Source organism: Megalops cyprinoides, chromosome 7 (genome assembly GCF_013368585.1).
Source record: "Megalops cyprinoides isolate fMegCyp1 chromosome 7, fMegCyp1.pri, whole genome shotgun sequence".
Lineage (NCBI taxonomy): Eukaryota > Metazoa > Chordata > Actinopteri > Elopiformes > Megalopidae > Megalops > Megalops cyprinoides.
This window is the reverse complement of record NC_050589.1, coordinates 25,182,274-25,199,391: the sequence shown is the minus strand read 5'-3', so window position 1 is coordinate 25,199,391 and position 17,118 is coordinate 25,182,274. Positions and strand designations below refer to the sequence as shown.

Below are 17,118 nucleotides of genomic sequence, written 5' to 3'. Positions count from 1 at the left end.
TTTTTAAACTGTTATGCTAAAGCTGTTTTGATACTTCATACTTGTTACACACTCATGTGCATCTGTGGATGAACGCCTCGTGGTTGGAGATGATGTCATGCATCTCCCTGAACTCTCCATGACCCATCCACAGTTAGCTATCATTGATCTTCACGGTGCACTGATTTGCTGACCTTTTCCCTTTCGTATGAAGTCTTCATTGTCCAATGACATGACACCTGATTACCTATGCAGGGTAAATAAAAGTAAGACTTATAATGCAGGAACAGATTGATCCCCCACTTGAAAAATAATATAAAAATGACACTAATCTATAAATATTATCATGAACCTTTTTATCTTATACATGTTATACATTGTCTAAGTTATATCAGTACCAATAGTGGAACTTCTAGTGTTGCTCCTATTGTTACTACCCACTACTACTGCAACTGCCAGTACTACTGATATTAATAATGAATAAGCACTTCCTGACATATTAGCTTGGCCAGCGTCCAGTGAGTTAGTGAGTGTAATTTTCTAACCTGTAATGTATCATCCTGTACCATAGCAGCTATTTGTTCCATCCTTCCCCATTATTTCTTTCATGTGTAATCTTTTCCCCACCTGATTCCCGGGACGATAATATCAGCGCATTAACTTAAGAGGGAATGAGGCATTACCTCCCCCTGAGTGAGAGAGAGAGAGGGAGAGAGGGAGGGCTCACTGCAATTTGGTCATGGATGCCAAGCGAGTCAGACTCACGCAGTGCCATCTGGCTCTGTCGGATGCACGCACAGCTCTCTGCTTGATCTGTGAATGGAACCCAGTCCTCCCATATTGCCTCTTCATCATACCTTTAAGAGTATCTGTATATGTTATAACAATACCAAGGCTGTTGGTATCAGGTCAGTTGACAGTGTGTGGTATTGAGACCGTAATGGAGCAAACCTTTAGGAAAAAAAAAAAAAAAAAAAAAACTGAATTTGTAAGAAAAGAGAACAGCAGTAAGCCAGAAGTATAAAGAGTGTTGAGAAATATATGGGAAAGGTTTGTTCTCTGTCCATTAAATGCTTCCCCGGGAAAAAGTCTGACCTTTGACCTTGAGCAGCAGACCTCTCCATATGTCTTCTTACAAACATGTGCATTCTTCAAAACAAATTGACTACCAGGAGCCCAAAGTGGCCATTTCTCTGCGCTGCCGCCTTCGTCACCTCGCTTGTTGCCTGCAATTCTTCCTGGCTTGTAATGATGCGGGGGAGTGGAGGGCAAGAGCGGTGCCGGTGATTGATCTCCTCTGCGACTTCGCGGCTCCGGGTTCCTTCCAGAGCACATATACTGCGTCTCGCTTTGCAGCAGGCAGCCCGCACGTCGCTGGGGGCAGAGCGGCGTTTGCCTCACTCAATCAGAGCAGAATATCTTTTCGCCAAACTCAATGGCATTTAATCTGTCTCAAGTATCATTTTGTTACCATTTGACGTAGATTTATTTTTTTTTTTTTTACTTTTTCCAGGGCTTTGGTCTGAAACAAACAAATCAGAACATTTGTAAACTATGACTTATAGGTGAGTCTCTGCAGCACACACCCCTGGATTCAGTCACTGTTTATTCCTTTCAACTAAATTCAAGTGGTACTGTTTCTCAAAATAAAAACAAATGGATAAAAACTTTGTTTTCATTAATTAATCATTTTGTAGCTGGCAAGTGATTACCTACAGTAATCAAATATGTTACACACAGTGCACAAGAAGTGTTTTAGAAATTAACAGCTGTGTCTTCATCATCACTGTTAGCTGGCACTATTCTTAAGTTTTACTTCAATCCCAGTCATAAAACACAGACAGTGGAACATGTGGACAATGATGGTCATTGAAACAAAGTTAACTCAGCTGATAATTATCCATTGCACCAGTTCTTTGTGCTGCAGAACTTCAGATGTCAATGAAAACGCACAGTATGCTTATTTTAAACTGAATTCAAAACATCACCTCAACAGGTATGCTGTGATTGTATTAGAAAACGGCTACTTCATAACAATAGATACAGAATAACCCTTCATTTAAACATAAAAGTCTGATTGTCATGCAGTTCATGCTAATTGCAATGCACTGACATCACCAGTTTTCAGAACTGAATAGCTCTTTCTTTTAGTGTCTGAATCACTCGTCATTCCAAAGACATCCCACACAGAGACTTGAAACGGTCCACTCCTCTCTTCACCTGCTCCTACTGAATTAGCCTGAGCCAACCACAAGCTGAATGGAGTTGATATCATGATGTTTGAACTGTGTTCAAACACACAGCCTGAGATCTTTTTAAAGCAGCACCATTCCACCTCACGTGCACCTTCCAAAAATGATTAGATTAAGGATTCCCTATTGCATTTATCTGTGTAATATATTAAACAATAACATTCTGGCATGTTCCATACAGTGCTAACCTCTGTCCTTGCAATTATAGAAAATGAAATATTTTGAATAATAGTCTTTAGTAAAACATTTGAGCTAGTAAAACATAGAACTGTTGTTTACGTATCTCCCGCATAAAGCTATTTCCTGTCGTAGTGGATGACAGTGGGATAATATCATAAAATTATATCTAATACTATTTGAATAAATGTCTCTTCACCACCACCACATTTGGTTGAGATCAGATAAGTACCCAGTCAATGTATAAAAAAACATCTCTGCTCTATGGTCAAAACCATGGGATTTCACTTAGTGAAAGGCTTCACTTTCTGTATAAGGAGTAATGCATGCCAACCATTAGCTCAAGGTTTTTCACTTGTCTGATAAAATAATAGACAGGCTATCTTTTCTATAAACCACTTTTCTGCATGTTTCAGTACAGCTCTCCAAATACCAAGGTCGAGTACACATACATAAGATGGCTGCCCCTTTTGTATATACTGTGTGCAGGAACATGTGTTTGCCCATAGTATCACAGCAACCGGGAAAAAAGGATTTCAAAATGACTTTGCTCCAAGTGTCTCAAATGAGGTCCAGCTTTTTTGTCAGAGATCATGCAATGTTGGACCTCTCACCATGGTCTATACTTCACTCCATTATAAAAATACAGGACTTACAGTGTTCCGATAGACAGACATGTGTACAGGCTCAATGGTTACTCACAGCTATCCTGACTCCAGTTGTCCTTGCTGCATTGGTCCCATTGTCCCATGGGCTGGAAAGCTCCACGCACCAGAGGAGATTAAATTCCCCTCAAGGCATGTCAGCTGATAGGAATCCCCATGATTACTTAGGCTGATGAGTCCTCTTGTTCTGAGGGGTTGTGTGGATGGATGGAGGAAGATTAGAGCAGCGCCGCCATTCGCCAGATTTGAAGCGTGTCAATTAAGAGCAAATCATTCTGATTGAGAAAAGCTTGGGCCTCGAGCAGATGTCTGTTGACAAACCAAAGCCCATTCCTGGCAGGCCGATGTTCTTCCGCTAACGTGTCCTCGAGAGCTCTCCAGAAATATCAATCAGCCCGGAGTTATGCAGCTTTATCTCAGCTGAATCACTTCACTTATGATCAATCACGTCACTTTACCCAGGCCCACAGTATCTGAATAATAGCATAACTAATTCATCTCTCTTCAAGGAGAAGAAATGAAATCATTTTCACTTCCCGAAGAACAAGTAGTCATAAATTTGTTCAATGTTTTTCTTCGATGGTTGTTATGTTTTTTTTGTGTAACTTTTTGAGCATGACATAAAATATACTCAGTGTTCATTGGTTGTTCTGTGAAGTGACACTCTCAATGATTGCAGCCATTGTGCTTATGGGCCTAATTGGCTATCAACAACACCATTAAGTCTGAAGGGGCACAATAATCAGCCATTTTTGTAGGTGAATGATGTTGACTGATCTCAGCCTACATCCCTTCACTGTGTACTCTGCCGAACGTAGGAGCAAGAGGAATCACCACTTTCAGTCTTTGTGTCTTACACTGGCAGTGCGTTCAGGCTTAATTCTTAATTCTGATGGCATTGATCAGATAAAGATGCTGGTGCAAACTACTTCTAGATAAGAAGGAGCAACTGCCGTCGTGTGAGACTCTAAACTCAAGCACTCAAAAGGCCACCAGTTTTTTGCTTTGTTTTACCTTAGTTAATGTAAACATTTATGAAACTAGAACTAATACTGATGTTAAGAGTCAGAAAGAGGTCCAGGGCACAAGGGGAAAGTCACAAATACTGCACCAACAATGGAGACTGGAGAATATGCAAATGTGATTTATTCATGGCACCGAATGTAAAAACAATATAATAATGCAGTAAACAAGTGTTTGCACCTTTGATGTGTATTTAGGTCTACAAATACATGTGACATGTAAGAGCATCTGGGTTGTCTTAGCAATCCACAGCCCATGAACAGAAAGAGAAGCTGGGAAGAGGGAGTGCTGTCTGGTCGAAGCATTCGAACCGCAGATCGCAAATCCATAAACATGAGAGTCTGCTGGGTATTACAGTACAGCACAACCAACCAACCTCTCCTGAACCAGCACGTAATGCAAGCTTGTGTAACACTGTGTAATACTACTGTAATACTGGATGAAGTTCTGCTTATTATCAACAGCTCAGCTGTCTCTTTTCACGGTTTGTCAACCAATTACAATGCTCATCTGCATGCTCTGATATCACTCAATAATCTGTTTATTAATTATTTATGCTTAGAATTACTTAATTTGCACCACTGAGATTTGATTTCCAGTCATGTGTGGAGTACTTTTCTATCATGCATCTGCTCATTATATATAAATATTTTTAATGTGCACAATTCTAATATGATCCAGAGTGATTTGATTGTTTTTAACTAATCTGTTCTGTTCTACAGCTGATCTGTTTTAGGAGTTTAATAATCCACCATTAGAATCCAGAGAATTATTCTGTTTGTATGGAGAGCTAAACACTAAAAGACCTTAATGAAAAGATTCTTTCATCTACCAATTTGAAAATTCGTACGAATGAGTAAACTTGACCGTGGTGTCTTAGTTGTGTGGAGGACAGCTTAACGAAAATGGCCTCCACAGGCCTATTGCAGGCCTGTTAAATATGCATAGTTTTGCCATTTATTCTTCTTTATTATAGTGCTAGAGGATTGCATATTAGATTTCATGTCTGCCATGTCGCATGATGTATCATGCCTGCCTCCACTACTTTGCTGCTGAGGGCTGACTACATTTCCAAGACTGAAAGATTGTTTTTTTATTGAAGAATGTCACTTCAGACTGTGCATATTCAGTCACTGGCTGCACACTCCATAGATCACAGTACCATTGTGGTGAGCATTATCCACATTAACACCAGGGTATCATGCATGACACGCAAGTTAGCCCTCCCCCCGTGGGCTCCCAAGTGGCTCAGTCAGTAAAGATTCTTGTCCTGAGTGCAGATTTAGCCCTATACTCCAAGACTTCCAGAGTTTGAGGTTGGGCTCAGCCATCAGCGGACAATGACTGGAAGTATGGTAGAATGCATTTGGCTTCTTTCCAGTGGGGGTAATGTGGTTTGCGTCGGCCAGGGTCGGCCTCATTCCCATTACTCATTAGCACCCTCCGGTGATTTGACAAATATCTGCAAATTACTTGGATGACACTGGATGCTGTTGAAGATGTTCCTGTCCTCCGTTCGACATTTTCTCCATTGTGGTGCTCTGTGGGAGGTGTAGTGCAAAAAAAGACATTGCAGTATTGCAAGCTTAATGTATAGTTGGTGATTCCAGAGTCAAAGTTAAAAGTGAAGCCCATCCCCACCACTACCACACCGTTCAAATATTGGTACACCCTGCTGCTGGTGTGGAGGATTAAAGACTGAATTAATGTGTTTTAACAATAAACAGCACAGGAGCTCAAAATTGTGACTTGTATTTGCATAGGTGTGTAGCTCCACAATGTCATAGGAGGATGTTCACAACATCTTCAATTAGCCTGTCACAAAGTGCTCTTGTAAGAGATGGCCCATGTGCGGCCCTCGCCTTTGTTCTTGTGTGAGTGTGCGTGTGAGTATAAATGCAGTGTTGGTGTTTTTTTCCTCCTTCCTCTGTCCCCAGAGGAACACCTCCATGCTTTTCTTAATTCCTAAGAGGCGGTGACTAAGCTTGATGGTGCCTAGACCTGCCTTTGATGTTACAAGTCACCTCTATCTTCACTCAGCTCATAATGGATCCCAGATAGGTGTTAATAAGAGGTAGAGAAAGCAGCTACTCATTTCCTGTAACGTCTGCCACCCTGATATCATAGCAGAGGGAGGCCATTATCCTGTCACGAAATCACAAAGGACATTACCAACGTTACGAGGGTTGGACTGATTGTGCTCCGCCGTTTGGCAAACAAAGGGAACAAAACTCTGAGGCAGGAAGGTTCTAACTAGACCCACCCCTTCCGCAGTCATCACTCGCTTTGGTGTGCCATTTTAATTAAAATTGCAGAATGGCTGCGGCATTTATTTCATGTACATTTCGGTAGGGTATTAGTAACGGAAGAAAGCTTATTTTGCTGACCCCATTATACATTACATTAATGGCTGGTCTGAAGAATTAAGACATGCTGGAGGCCCTGTTTTCTCCTACAACCAGTTAATGTGAACTAATTACCGCTGTGCACAGCCTCCCATTCTCATTGCAGATTATGCCCTTAACAGTGATAGCAGTCCATGGTTTTGCCATTTAGAACTAAAGAGCTATCTGTGGTAACATTTTATCGTCCTTTGTACTACACAATCCTACTTTGCAAGCACAATTCACCCTTAGATGCTACTGTAGCTTTGGTAGAGCTCAATTTGTGGAAATGGATGGATCTTCTTATCTGGTGGTTTGCTGAATGACAGTCATTTTTATCCTGTTGAAAGAAGGTGAGTCAGCTGATGGTGTAGAATACAGAGCACGGATGCATCCAGCAACAGAGATTCCTCAGAGTGGCAGGATTTCACAACAGGAGCGATCGATACTGTGCAGCCAAAGCATTAGACAAAGCTGGACATAAGCCTCTCTGTTGAATTTAAGCCTTCGTAAAACCCTGTTGTGTTCCCACATCAAGATACGCCTTATCATCAATGCTTGCTGGACAGTTCTCGCTGAATCCACTCCAGAGACTCTTCAAAGACATCTTAGACGATGCCCCTACCAAAAAGAGGATCTTATCGCTCCTTTGGTCCTCCAGCTTTTTAACCAGTTGTGTGTGTGTGTGTGTGTGTGTGTGTTGGGGGGGGGGCTTGCAGGTTACTGTTTTCAAACAATTTTACCATTTTGAAAATATTGCATCCATGATCCATGTTTAGCCCAGCAGGATGGAAATCAGCTATCAGACTTAAAAAGATGAAATTATATGACAAATGTATGAGACATAGATCACTTCACTTGATTTGTACATAACATTTTACCTTTAAAATACTCACAATCCTAGTTTACATTTTCTGAAATGATTTAGCTTGGTTTCATTTCATGAAAGTGCACCAAATTTCAGTTCACTAGAGGACTTCATAGAGGAGTCGTAAGTCAGGGAGAAATTCACTTCTACAGTATCTACAAAGACACACAAGTTGTGCCACTTTCAAACAACAATTTCAGGTGATTGATTGGCGTTAAAAGTCTGTGTTGGGAAATATCATAAAGGTGGGCAAGGGTAGCCTGGTCATCGGAAAACAGGGTAAGAAACCAGGAGGTTGGAGGTTTGAATTTTGAACCCCTAATACAACATAACTGTCCTAATCATGAGCAAGGCACCTTAACTTGAGTTACTGAAGTATGTCCACCTGTATGAATAGATGCAATGTGAAAAGAAAATGTTTGCTAAGCTAATAAACAACAATATTTAGAGGGAAAGTGTGAAATGCAAATGAAGAGGTGCTTCGTGATTCTTGGGAGCATTGTTTAGAGAAAGCTGTTGGGTTTTGGTCAGAGAGAGCATTGGCTGATAAATGTGATGCGCTGGAGGTGGCCTTCCTCCCTGACAGATGCTTCTCTCGTCATGCTTTCCTCCATGGTCTTCTCCGCGCTGTCTGTCAGCCGCATTCTCCTGGAGAGGCTGAAATCAGGACGCTGTCACTAACGAGCTGTGGTGGCTGAGTTTTGACTCATGTCCGCCCACATACAGAATGCAGGCAAGTCTACAGATCCAGTTCTGTTTCTCACCTGAATTGCTGTGAACATCTCCACATTTGATTTTTCAGCCTTGTTCCCACTCCATCTTTCCTGTCAGAACTGGCAGAACTGGCTCATATCACGGTGAGTGAAGAACGTTTGCTGTGACCGTGCCGTGGGGCCGACGCACAGCTGAGTCTACAAAATTATAATGCAACATGTTAATGGGGAGCATTATGATGGGTACACATCAGTTGCTGTTTCTCTTAGAACAGCTGTTGCTTGATGACCAACTCCTGAGGTTTCCAGCACATTTGGGGCTTGTATGTAATTGGCTTTGCCATTCACTGTTGATCGTGTTTTTGTTGGCAGAGACACGGCTGAGGTCCTCCATTGAGTATGTGTTCTAAGGATGTGGCAGAGGTTCCAGTATAGAGAGCTGAATTGACTTTTTATCTGTATAGCATCCATAGGGCTGTAGCATTGGGTGCAGTGGAATATACAGGCAGGATGAGCCATGAAGACAAACTTGAATTTTAACAGATTTCCCAGGAAATGATTGCAGAGGAATCCATATACTATAAACTGTGAGGAAACTGAATTGGTTCAATACACCCTCTTTAATTGTACCGGTTGGGGTTGTCAAGAATTTCACAGGTCTATTTTTTTGTAAAGTAGGTCTAGTAGATAGGAGGTGATGTCTCTCATTTTCTCACTGGTACCTGTTGAACTGTTTGTACAATGTGTATGTAATGCTCTTTTAAGTTGCCCAGTGAGAGCCACTCTTGCAAAGGGTGGGATCCTCTCATTTTTGGTGATGCTGCAGTAACAATTTACTGAAAAAAAGATCACACAGCAGACATAAATATACAGTTAGTATGCCCTTATATGATGGACAATGCACATTTCATAGCGCAATCTTTGTAATGTAATTAAGGACACGTATATATGTATGCATATATATGCATGCAACGAAATGAACAAATTTAGAACAAATCAGTACTGGCAGAGTTCAGTTCCAATGTGCTGTCACTTTCAATGGATTTTGCTATGTTGTGTTGTATCATAAATGCTTGGATTTCACACTGCATATGCCATATGGGTATTTTCTTGGTAAGAAACAACACATTTACTGAAAGTATTTTTGGTAGAGTTCTCCATTAATGCAGATTGAAGAGATACTCAGTTGTAGACAGATAAAGTCTTACCCCATCTCTGTTGCACAAGTGTCCCATCCACAAATGGGAAAAAAGAAAATGGCTGACATTTATGGCATTGTTCCAGAAAACCCATCAGGCTGTGTGTACAGTTGATTTCGCTGGGGGCGAAAGAGAACAAAACTTTTTCAATGTATGTAAAGATAGCTCAAGTGGATCTGAACATCCATCTGACATTTCTGCTAAACTTTTGAAATGTCAGGTGTTTAATAATAGGTAGTATATTAGTCACACAGCTTTCTCATCTAATAAAAGATATGTCTCGATCATATTATTCTATGTGTCTTTCTAAAAAAAAAAACACATATTTCTTGAGCCTGCATTTCTTAGTCAAGGGTTGTCTGGAAAGAACTGGATTTTTTTTCCTCACATAAAATTAGTGAACAGAGCAGCTGGACACTTCTGACTGTATATGCCAATGGCATATATGTTAAATGAACAATAAAAGACGCAAAAAATACTCTTGAGACACACACCATGCTAGCAATAGCCTGCAATGCTCTGACGTTCAATTTGCTACCAGAAAAGAAACATGCAGGCTCTCCTTGGAGAGACTCTGGTTCCCTTCCCTCACTATTACCTCCTCCAGCAGATCTGTATGACACTTCTAAAAATGTACATCTGAATTATACTATGGAGCCTATCCAATACATGCTTAATATTAGCCTTCCTGTGTCTCAGTCCAACTGCATCTAGGCACTCCAGCTAAACAATATTAATTTAATCATTGCATTTAAGGAATGTTTTCACAGGAAGAGATCTGAGCCGATAAGCTCTGCTCGAGATTGTTGGTCATTAAGATGAGCCGTGGCTCTTAAAATTAAATCCCAATCATTTAGTTTTGAATGCATTAGTCATAAATAGCCATAGTTTCTTTGAGATTCTGAGACAGACAGAAAGAGAGGGTGAACATTTCTGTAAACAGGAATGTAATGGGAGACTGAGTACTTGGTGGATCCTTCAGAAGGACCCTACTTATAAGACTGGCTGAATTATGCAAATTGAAATTTGATACAATTATGCACGTCCTATTTGTTCATGGCTAATGTCTTCAGCCATAAACAAGTGGGATGTTTGCTAATGATTTGCCACATGTCAGCATTCCGAGAAGTAGGGAGGCAGTTGACCTTAAGTCTCGCCACGGTCATTTGTAGCTGCTGTCTAAAGACTTGATTATATTTTCATTTTAAAAAGGTTAGTTTATTCATATTCAAGCAGTCAATAAATGCGACATACCTGACAACATACCATGCAGAAATGATCTGGAATTCCACACACAATTCTGAGCCTTTGAACACTATGAGCAAATTTGCCTTGTCTTTGAACTAAAAAAGAATGATGTGACTGTGATTTAGGGACAGTTTGAAACTTCATTACTGAGCACACAGTGGGGAGCATAACTGGCTCTGTAGGGGACACGTAGATCAACAGTGGAAGCAGGCAAAAAGGGTGGACTGCTTATTGCCAAAAAAGTGAGTGTGTTTATTGATATGTTCTTGTGGTGCAGGGCTGAAGGCAGTTTACCCCTACAGTGCTCAAGCATGGAAAAGAGTCAGACTTTGTCTTTCTTTGCCATTAGGGAGCTTATGGGAAATTCTGCACTTGCTTTCAAACTAACATTGAGGTTTCTCCTCTTTTTTCATCCCCTTAAGAACAAATTGCTTATATGATATCTTACTGTTTGAAGCTGCAAGGTGTTCCAGTAGGGTGTCTCTCTGTCCACAGCCCATCATAGTTTGAACACATCTCATTGTCTCTAATGCTGCATTTCTTGTCCAAGTGCAAAGTATTATTGCCCCCATTTCTTTCATACACTTCACGTTATACAGTATCTGATATAACTCTTATTATGTCTGTGCAGCGTCCTTTGTGACAGCCCCACATTCATTGAAATTTTATTAATTTGGTTGAGAATAGAATTCAAATGAAAAAGTAGGTCCTACCTGCATTATGTTATTACTGCTTCCACAATGCAGGGCTAGAGTAAATCAATATTCGTCCTTATCTTTAGCTCACAGTTAAACACAAGGGTTAATTTTATACCGCACAAACGCAGTTTATCAAGCTCAGTGATCACCAAAAGTAATTCATTGAATTGTGTTTTTTTAAAGGTAAATTTTGTATGTATTTGATAGTTAAAGTTAAGAACATAAGGTGATTGATTCCAGGACAGTCTTCCTAAGATGACAGGAGTATGGATAAACATGGTCACTTCTTTTCTTAGTGAAACGGCTACTCGTGTGCATTGTTTCCTTTGCCCAACATCATAATTTGACATAATGACACATGAACTTAAAAAATGTTTGTTGAAGGAGGTATAACCATTAAAAACAGCATTCTTGAACTGAAATACAATTCACTTCCAAATCTAGGGGGAACTCTTGTCTGTGAGTGTAGAGACACTGAATTTCCAGCGTTTCCATTTTCCATTTTCAGAGTTTCCAGCAGTTATCACCTTTATCTGCTTGTAGGTGGACAAAAAGCAGCCATTCACCAAGTGCAGCCTTACAGGCCTCCAGTGTGATAAGCTAACCTATGCTCAGACTTAAACTGCTGTACAGGAACAATGAGTCTTTTTTTTCATCAGCAGATAATTAGAGGTGTTTGGGAGCACTGATTTTCTGGATACAGGGGAAAATGCTCTTGATCGATCCTAATTTGGAGTGATTGTGTTGCAGGAAATGCACACAGAGCCTCTTCAGCTACTCTTGCATTTCTAAACAGCATGGTTTTAGAAGACTACCATTAAGGGAACTCAAGTATGTGTTACTTCTGTTTGTTGTTTGCACGTTTTCTCCATGGCATTATTCATTAATTTGTCAAACATTACATTGTTGATGGAGACTCTGTGCTGAAATGTTTGAATCTTCAGCGTCGTGCTTCACATTCATGTTGTGTGGAGGTCTATTAATGATTGCAGCTAACAACATCCTTCTAATTGCCTCTCTTTTTTATATACATTGGCCAAAACAAAAGCAAAATGTAGTTCTGTTAAAGCCTATATTTTTGTTTTACATCTGCTGCCACACATTAGGAACTCCAAGATCCATCTACCTGTGGTGATGTTTTAGTGATAGGAATTTTAACTCTTTTTAATGAACCAAATGATTTCTGCTAAAAAATAAGGTTCACTATAATTACCTCAAATTTGCAATTAGCTCAATTAGCAATTAGCTGTAAGGCATTAGTTACATGGCATTAAATGGCCTTAGTTTTGACTAAATGTTGGCATGCTGTTAAGATATTTGATTTTTCTATGATACTTCACTTGTTGATATGCTGTATGGAACAGTCACCCTGTTGTCAGACAAGGAAACATGCTGAACAAGCTGAACAAGATTCATATAGTCAGGTACTGAAAAAAAAAAACAAACGAACTGTTGGAACTGAACAAATCAGTGTACTGTGCGCTGAAGCATAGTGACATTTGGTTTGTTCACTGCTTGGGGCATTTGCATTGACTGATTCTGTAGTTCTGATACACTGCCTGGATAGCAGCCCCTCACCGCCCCACCCCCCCAAAGTAACATTTTCCTCCACTCATTTGTCATTTTTGGTTTTATCGTTTGGAGTTGGATGACTGGTGACTCAGTTTTAAAAATCCTTTAATATTCTGAATTAGTACATAGAGTACACTAAAAAGATTTGTTCAGACATTTTTGTACGTGAATTGCCCACCACTTCACATTTTAGATTTTGGTATAAAAAGAAAGGTTGCGAACAATGTAGCTCTAGTGTTAAATTTGATGGGTTGCATTGCGCTGTATAATATTTTTATATCTTTGTATGCATGATGTCTGGATGAGATGGCCACTGTATTATTCTACTGTTATATGCTTGTTCTCAGTTATTCCTGTTACGAGAGAGTACAGATAAAATGTAGCTTAATAGCTAATGAAGGGTCAATCAGGTGGCTGTCCAACATTGCTGTTACATAAAGAAATAAATAAATGCATAAATATATTAACATTCATTAGTTTGCCCCTCCCTCACCTGAAGGGGGTGTAGGTTTTACCTCTGACAGTGTTCTTTTCCTTGCTGGCATATCTTCCCATCTAAACTAGTTTCATTTCTGGAAGAATTTTATTGGCTGGTGTGTCTTACAATGAGGCTGAAGCATGGTAGGAGTGCTCAAAACAGACTGAATAGCTATTTTTAAAGCCATCAAAACCAGGCAAGGGTTGGCTTCAGAATGATGAGCTCTCTGCATTGTAACACAGGGTGTTATCAATGAAAAAAATGACTCCAGAAGAATTTGAAAGTCAAATGTGGAGGTTCCTTAAGATAATGGTTCAGCTGGGAGGTCTTTTAAGACCTGCAAGAGAGCTGGACACATGATGAAGGGCTCTTTCATTTTAAAAATGGAGGAAAAATAGTGTCTCTCCGTGTCACACTGATCGTCTGAAATGAATTCAGAAGTGGGCCTCAGACGCTCCAACTGGAAAGTCTCAAAATAGATTAGCCAACACTACCTGGCCTTTCCTGTGTGTTTTACTCTGTTTTGAGCTGTTCTGAATTTTCAGTGGATAGTTATTTTCATTGTAATGTGTTAAAAAACATAGCATTAACCTGACATTGATAGTGCATGAGATGAGGTGTTTTCCTGGCTACAAAGTCAAAAAATTGCAGTGACTGAACTGTTGACCCTCTCTCAAACATTTTTAGGTCTTACAGAAGAGCAGACCAAATGGCACATATAGCCGAGGTACAATTTTACACAATTCTGGGGAGCAAACAGTTGTACAAAACTACAAAATGACTTATACAATATATAGCTTGAATTAACTAAAAAGACATGGCACAAGTTGCTTTGATTAGAATTGCCATGGATTGCTTTGGAGTCAAAGTGTAGTTTGTATGAAACTGGGTGACTAAAATAGCTTTTCACTCAAAGTCAGTCTACTCCCAGGATATGTGCACAGATTGATGGGGAAATTGCGGAGGATTTCTTTGAAGGAGTGTAAAGTTTACATCTTTATGAAAGTGTAATACAAGTATATCAGGCTGACAAGCATCTGCTGGAGTCATTTAAGTTGACTCATTAATGTTACTAATTTAAGAGCATGATGATTTTGATTGTCAATTTTCCCTGTCATGTACATGTCACACGATTCCATGTCCTTTACTTGGTGAAAATTTCTTTTAGAGTCCCACTGTCATTGTGACAAAATTATTGGTCAATACAACTTGTTGCTGCATATGCACTTTTTAGATAATGCAGAGGAAAAATAAACCCTCAATAATGACAAATAACAAAAATAAATGTATGGTGTCAAACAGGTACCATTTTCCTATGGCATTTGGTTAATGTATGGATTGCAGTTATAAATTTAGTTTCCTTTAACAAATTCTGATGTGATTACCTTTCAAAACCTTATCTCACAGTTTCAGAACCATATCCCAAATGCTTTGCACATTAACAAAATACAACTCCTTACAATGTATAAAAATCTTAAAAACTGCAAGATAGTAGCAATAGCAATTAGCAATTAATAGTACCATGAATATGTATCATTTCTATAATAGGAGATGAAGATGAATTATGTAGTCATGAGCGCAGCAATACAAGCTATATTTGTGTGTGTGTGTGTGTGTGTGTGTGTGTGTGTGTGTGTGTATTTGTAAAATGAGTGTAACAATCTGGGTCAAGTGGAAAATTCGTTCTAGGTTCATGAATAACAAATGAAGCCAATTGAGTTGATTGTTAAAAACAGAATAAGCATCAACCTCCACACTTCAGCAGCTATTTTGAAACAACCTGGAAAAAAGGTGCCCTGGCAGATAGGATGTCTGAAAGCAGGAAAATAAGGTAGCTTACCCTAGAAAACTTCCACCAGGACTGATCCAGTGTAAGCTTGAAAATCCTGTCCCTGCTTCCTGAGGATTAGCATTGTCCTGTGGAGAATAAATGTGCACCTTTTAAAATCTTGATCTTTTGTTCCTGCTCGCTTACACGGGATCAGTCCCAGTTTAGCTTCACTGGAGCAACCATTTTTTCCCTATGGAAGTGGATTGTTCTCATCTGAGTCCAGGCACACAAGGACATGATTGCGTTTTTGTGATTCTGTCCAAGCAATTTAGACATCATCTGAATCATCTAAAAAAATTTTTCTCAAGTAAAACACTGCAAACTCATGGTTTTACAGTGGACACTGTCAGTCATGTGTCAAAGACAGGTTATTGTTCCTTTGTACAATGTAGTATAATGTTCCTGTGCTTGCCAAAATGTGCATGCTCCAGGAAAATTTCCTCCATGTAAAAAAAAGAAATGACAAAATGAGAAGGATAATTATTTCTTCTCTCTAGGAGGTTAAAATTGCAGAGTATCTATCAATACAAACACAATGCTCTTGTTCCCCCTGAAAGCCATGCATATCAGTACACAATAATGTGCAAAAAGCCCCTTTGCTGTAAATATTCATCTTATTTCAATGTATTAATAGGACATCTGTTTGCTATTTGCCTACACCCCACTGTGATGCATCTGCTTACAGCCAGTGGAAGGGTATTGAAGTCTTGGATGAATCCCAAAACAGCATAGTATTTTTGTCACATCTATTCAATGTGTAATTTTTTCAGTACGATGGACATCCAAGCACCAGTGGGCAATGGCTATTTAATGAAGTTTTTCAAAGGGGCTTATTTTAACTCTTGACTCTCAGTGGAGGGGAGTATGACGGACATAATACATCATTATTTTATGATGCTTGCTATAATAAGTGACCGGAACTTTGTTCAGAGGTACAAGTGTACGAATGTTCAGCCTAGAGACATTTATAACTGTGCAGGTACAATTGTCCACCATGTGTGTGCCTTTGGGTTTCTTGAACCATTTTTAGATAAAGCTGTACTGTAAACATTTAAAGATGTTAAATTACAGAGTTTTATGAATCTCCCCATGTTCTCCCTTGCAGGATATTTGACCGTCACCATCGAACCCCTCCCAGCTGTTGTCGTTGGAGACACAGTGACGTTGAAGTGCAACTTCAAGACTGACGGCAGATTGCGAGAGATTGTCTGGTTTCGGGTGAGTAGCATCATGCTTATCAGTTGCTTTGGTGTTGCTTTGCTGTTTGTCTTTTGTCTGAACCTAGGCAAAATATTTCATGGCAGGGGTTTGCCTGCTATGGGGTTTGGCCATTATTTGCACACATGTACGGACTCCTTTCTCATGTCATCCTACACTGATTACAATTTTGAAGTCCATGATATTTTCACACTTTGGAGGCCAGCTAGAAAAAGTATGACATCCCTGGCCTACTTATGACAGGTAATTTTGGGGATTAAATGCTTAAAATCCAGTAGTTTTATACAATATAAGCAGACAGGTCTTTCCCAACTTTCTTGTATTTTACTGGTACGAATGGGCAAGTTAATAACTACATATGGCTTGGAGCAGAAGGCCAAATTCATTCAACTGTTTTGTTTTTGTTTGCTTGCTTTTTTGTCCCATGAAACTGTGTACAATACTGAAAAGAAAAAAAAAAAATATATATATATATATATACAGTATATATATAAATGTGTGTGTGTGTGTGTGCATATACACTGCTTGAAAGAATTAAGGGAACACTTAAATCACACAGTGGATCTCGATGAATAAAATATTCAAGTCAAAAATCTTCATTGATATACATTGTGTAATTCGTTGAGAACAAAATGACATAAGAATGGTCAATGGAAACCAAACTCATCAACCCATTGAGGGATGGATTCAAAATCACACCGAAAATCAAAGTGAAAAATCAAAATCACAGGCTGATCCAACCTGCGTAAATTTCATCACGACAACTCATAATGTGGCTCAGAAGTATGTATGGCCCCCAACAACATCTGGGCA

At 39.5% G+C, this 17,118-nt stretch overlaps 1 protein-coding gene across 2 annotated transcripts in view; it reads left to right on the top strand.

Annotated features, from left to right (window-relative positions):
- The window catches only part of LOC118780772 (immunoglobulin superfamily member 21-like), a 176,052-nt gene that overhangs the window by 73,037 nt on the left and 85,897 nt on the right, over positions 1-17,118 (top strand). For both annotated transcript variants that reach the window (XM_036533454.1, XM_036533453.1), the window contains exon 2: positions 16,193-16,305. In XM_036533454.1, coding sequence (XP_036389347.1) covers positions 16,193-16,305 — 113 coding nt within the window. The remainder of the gene's footprint in view (positions 1-16,192; positions 16,306-17,118) is intronic.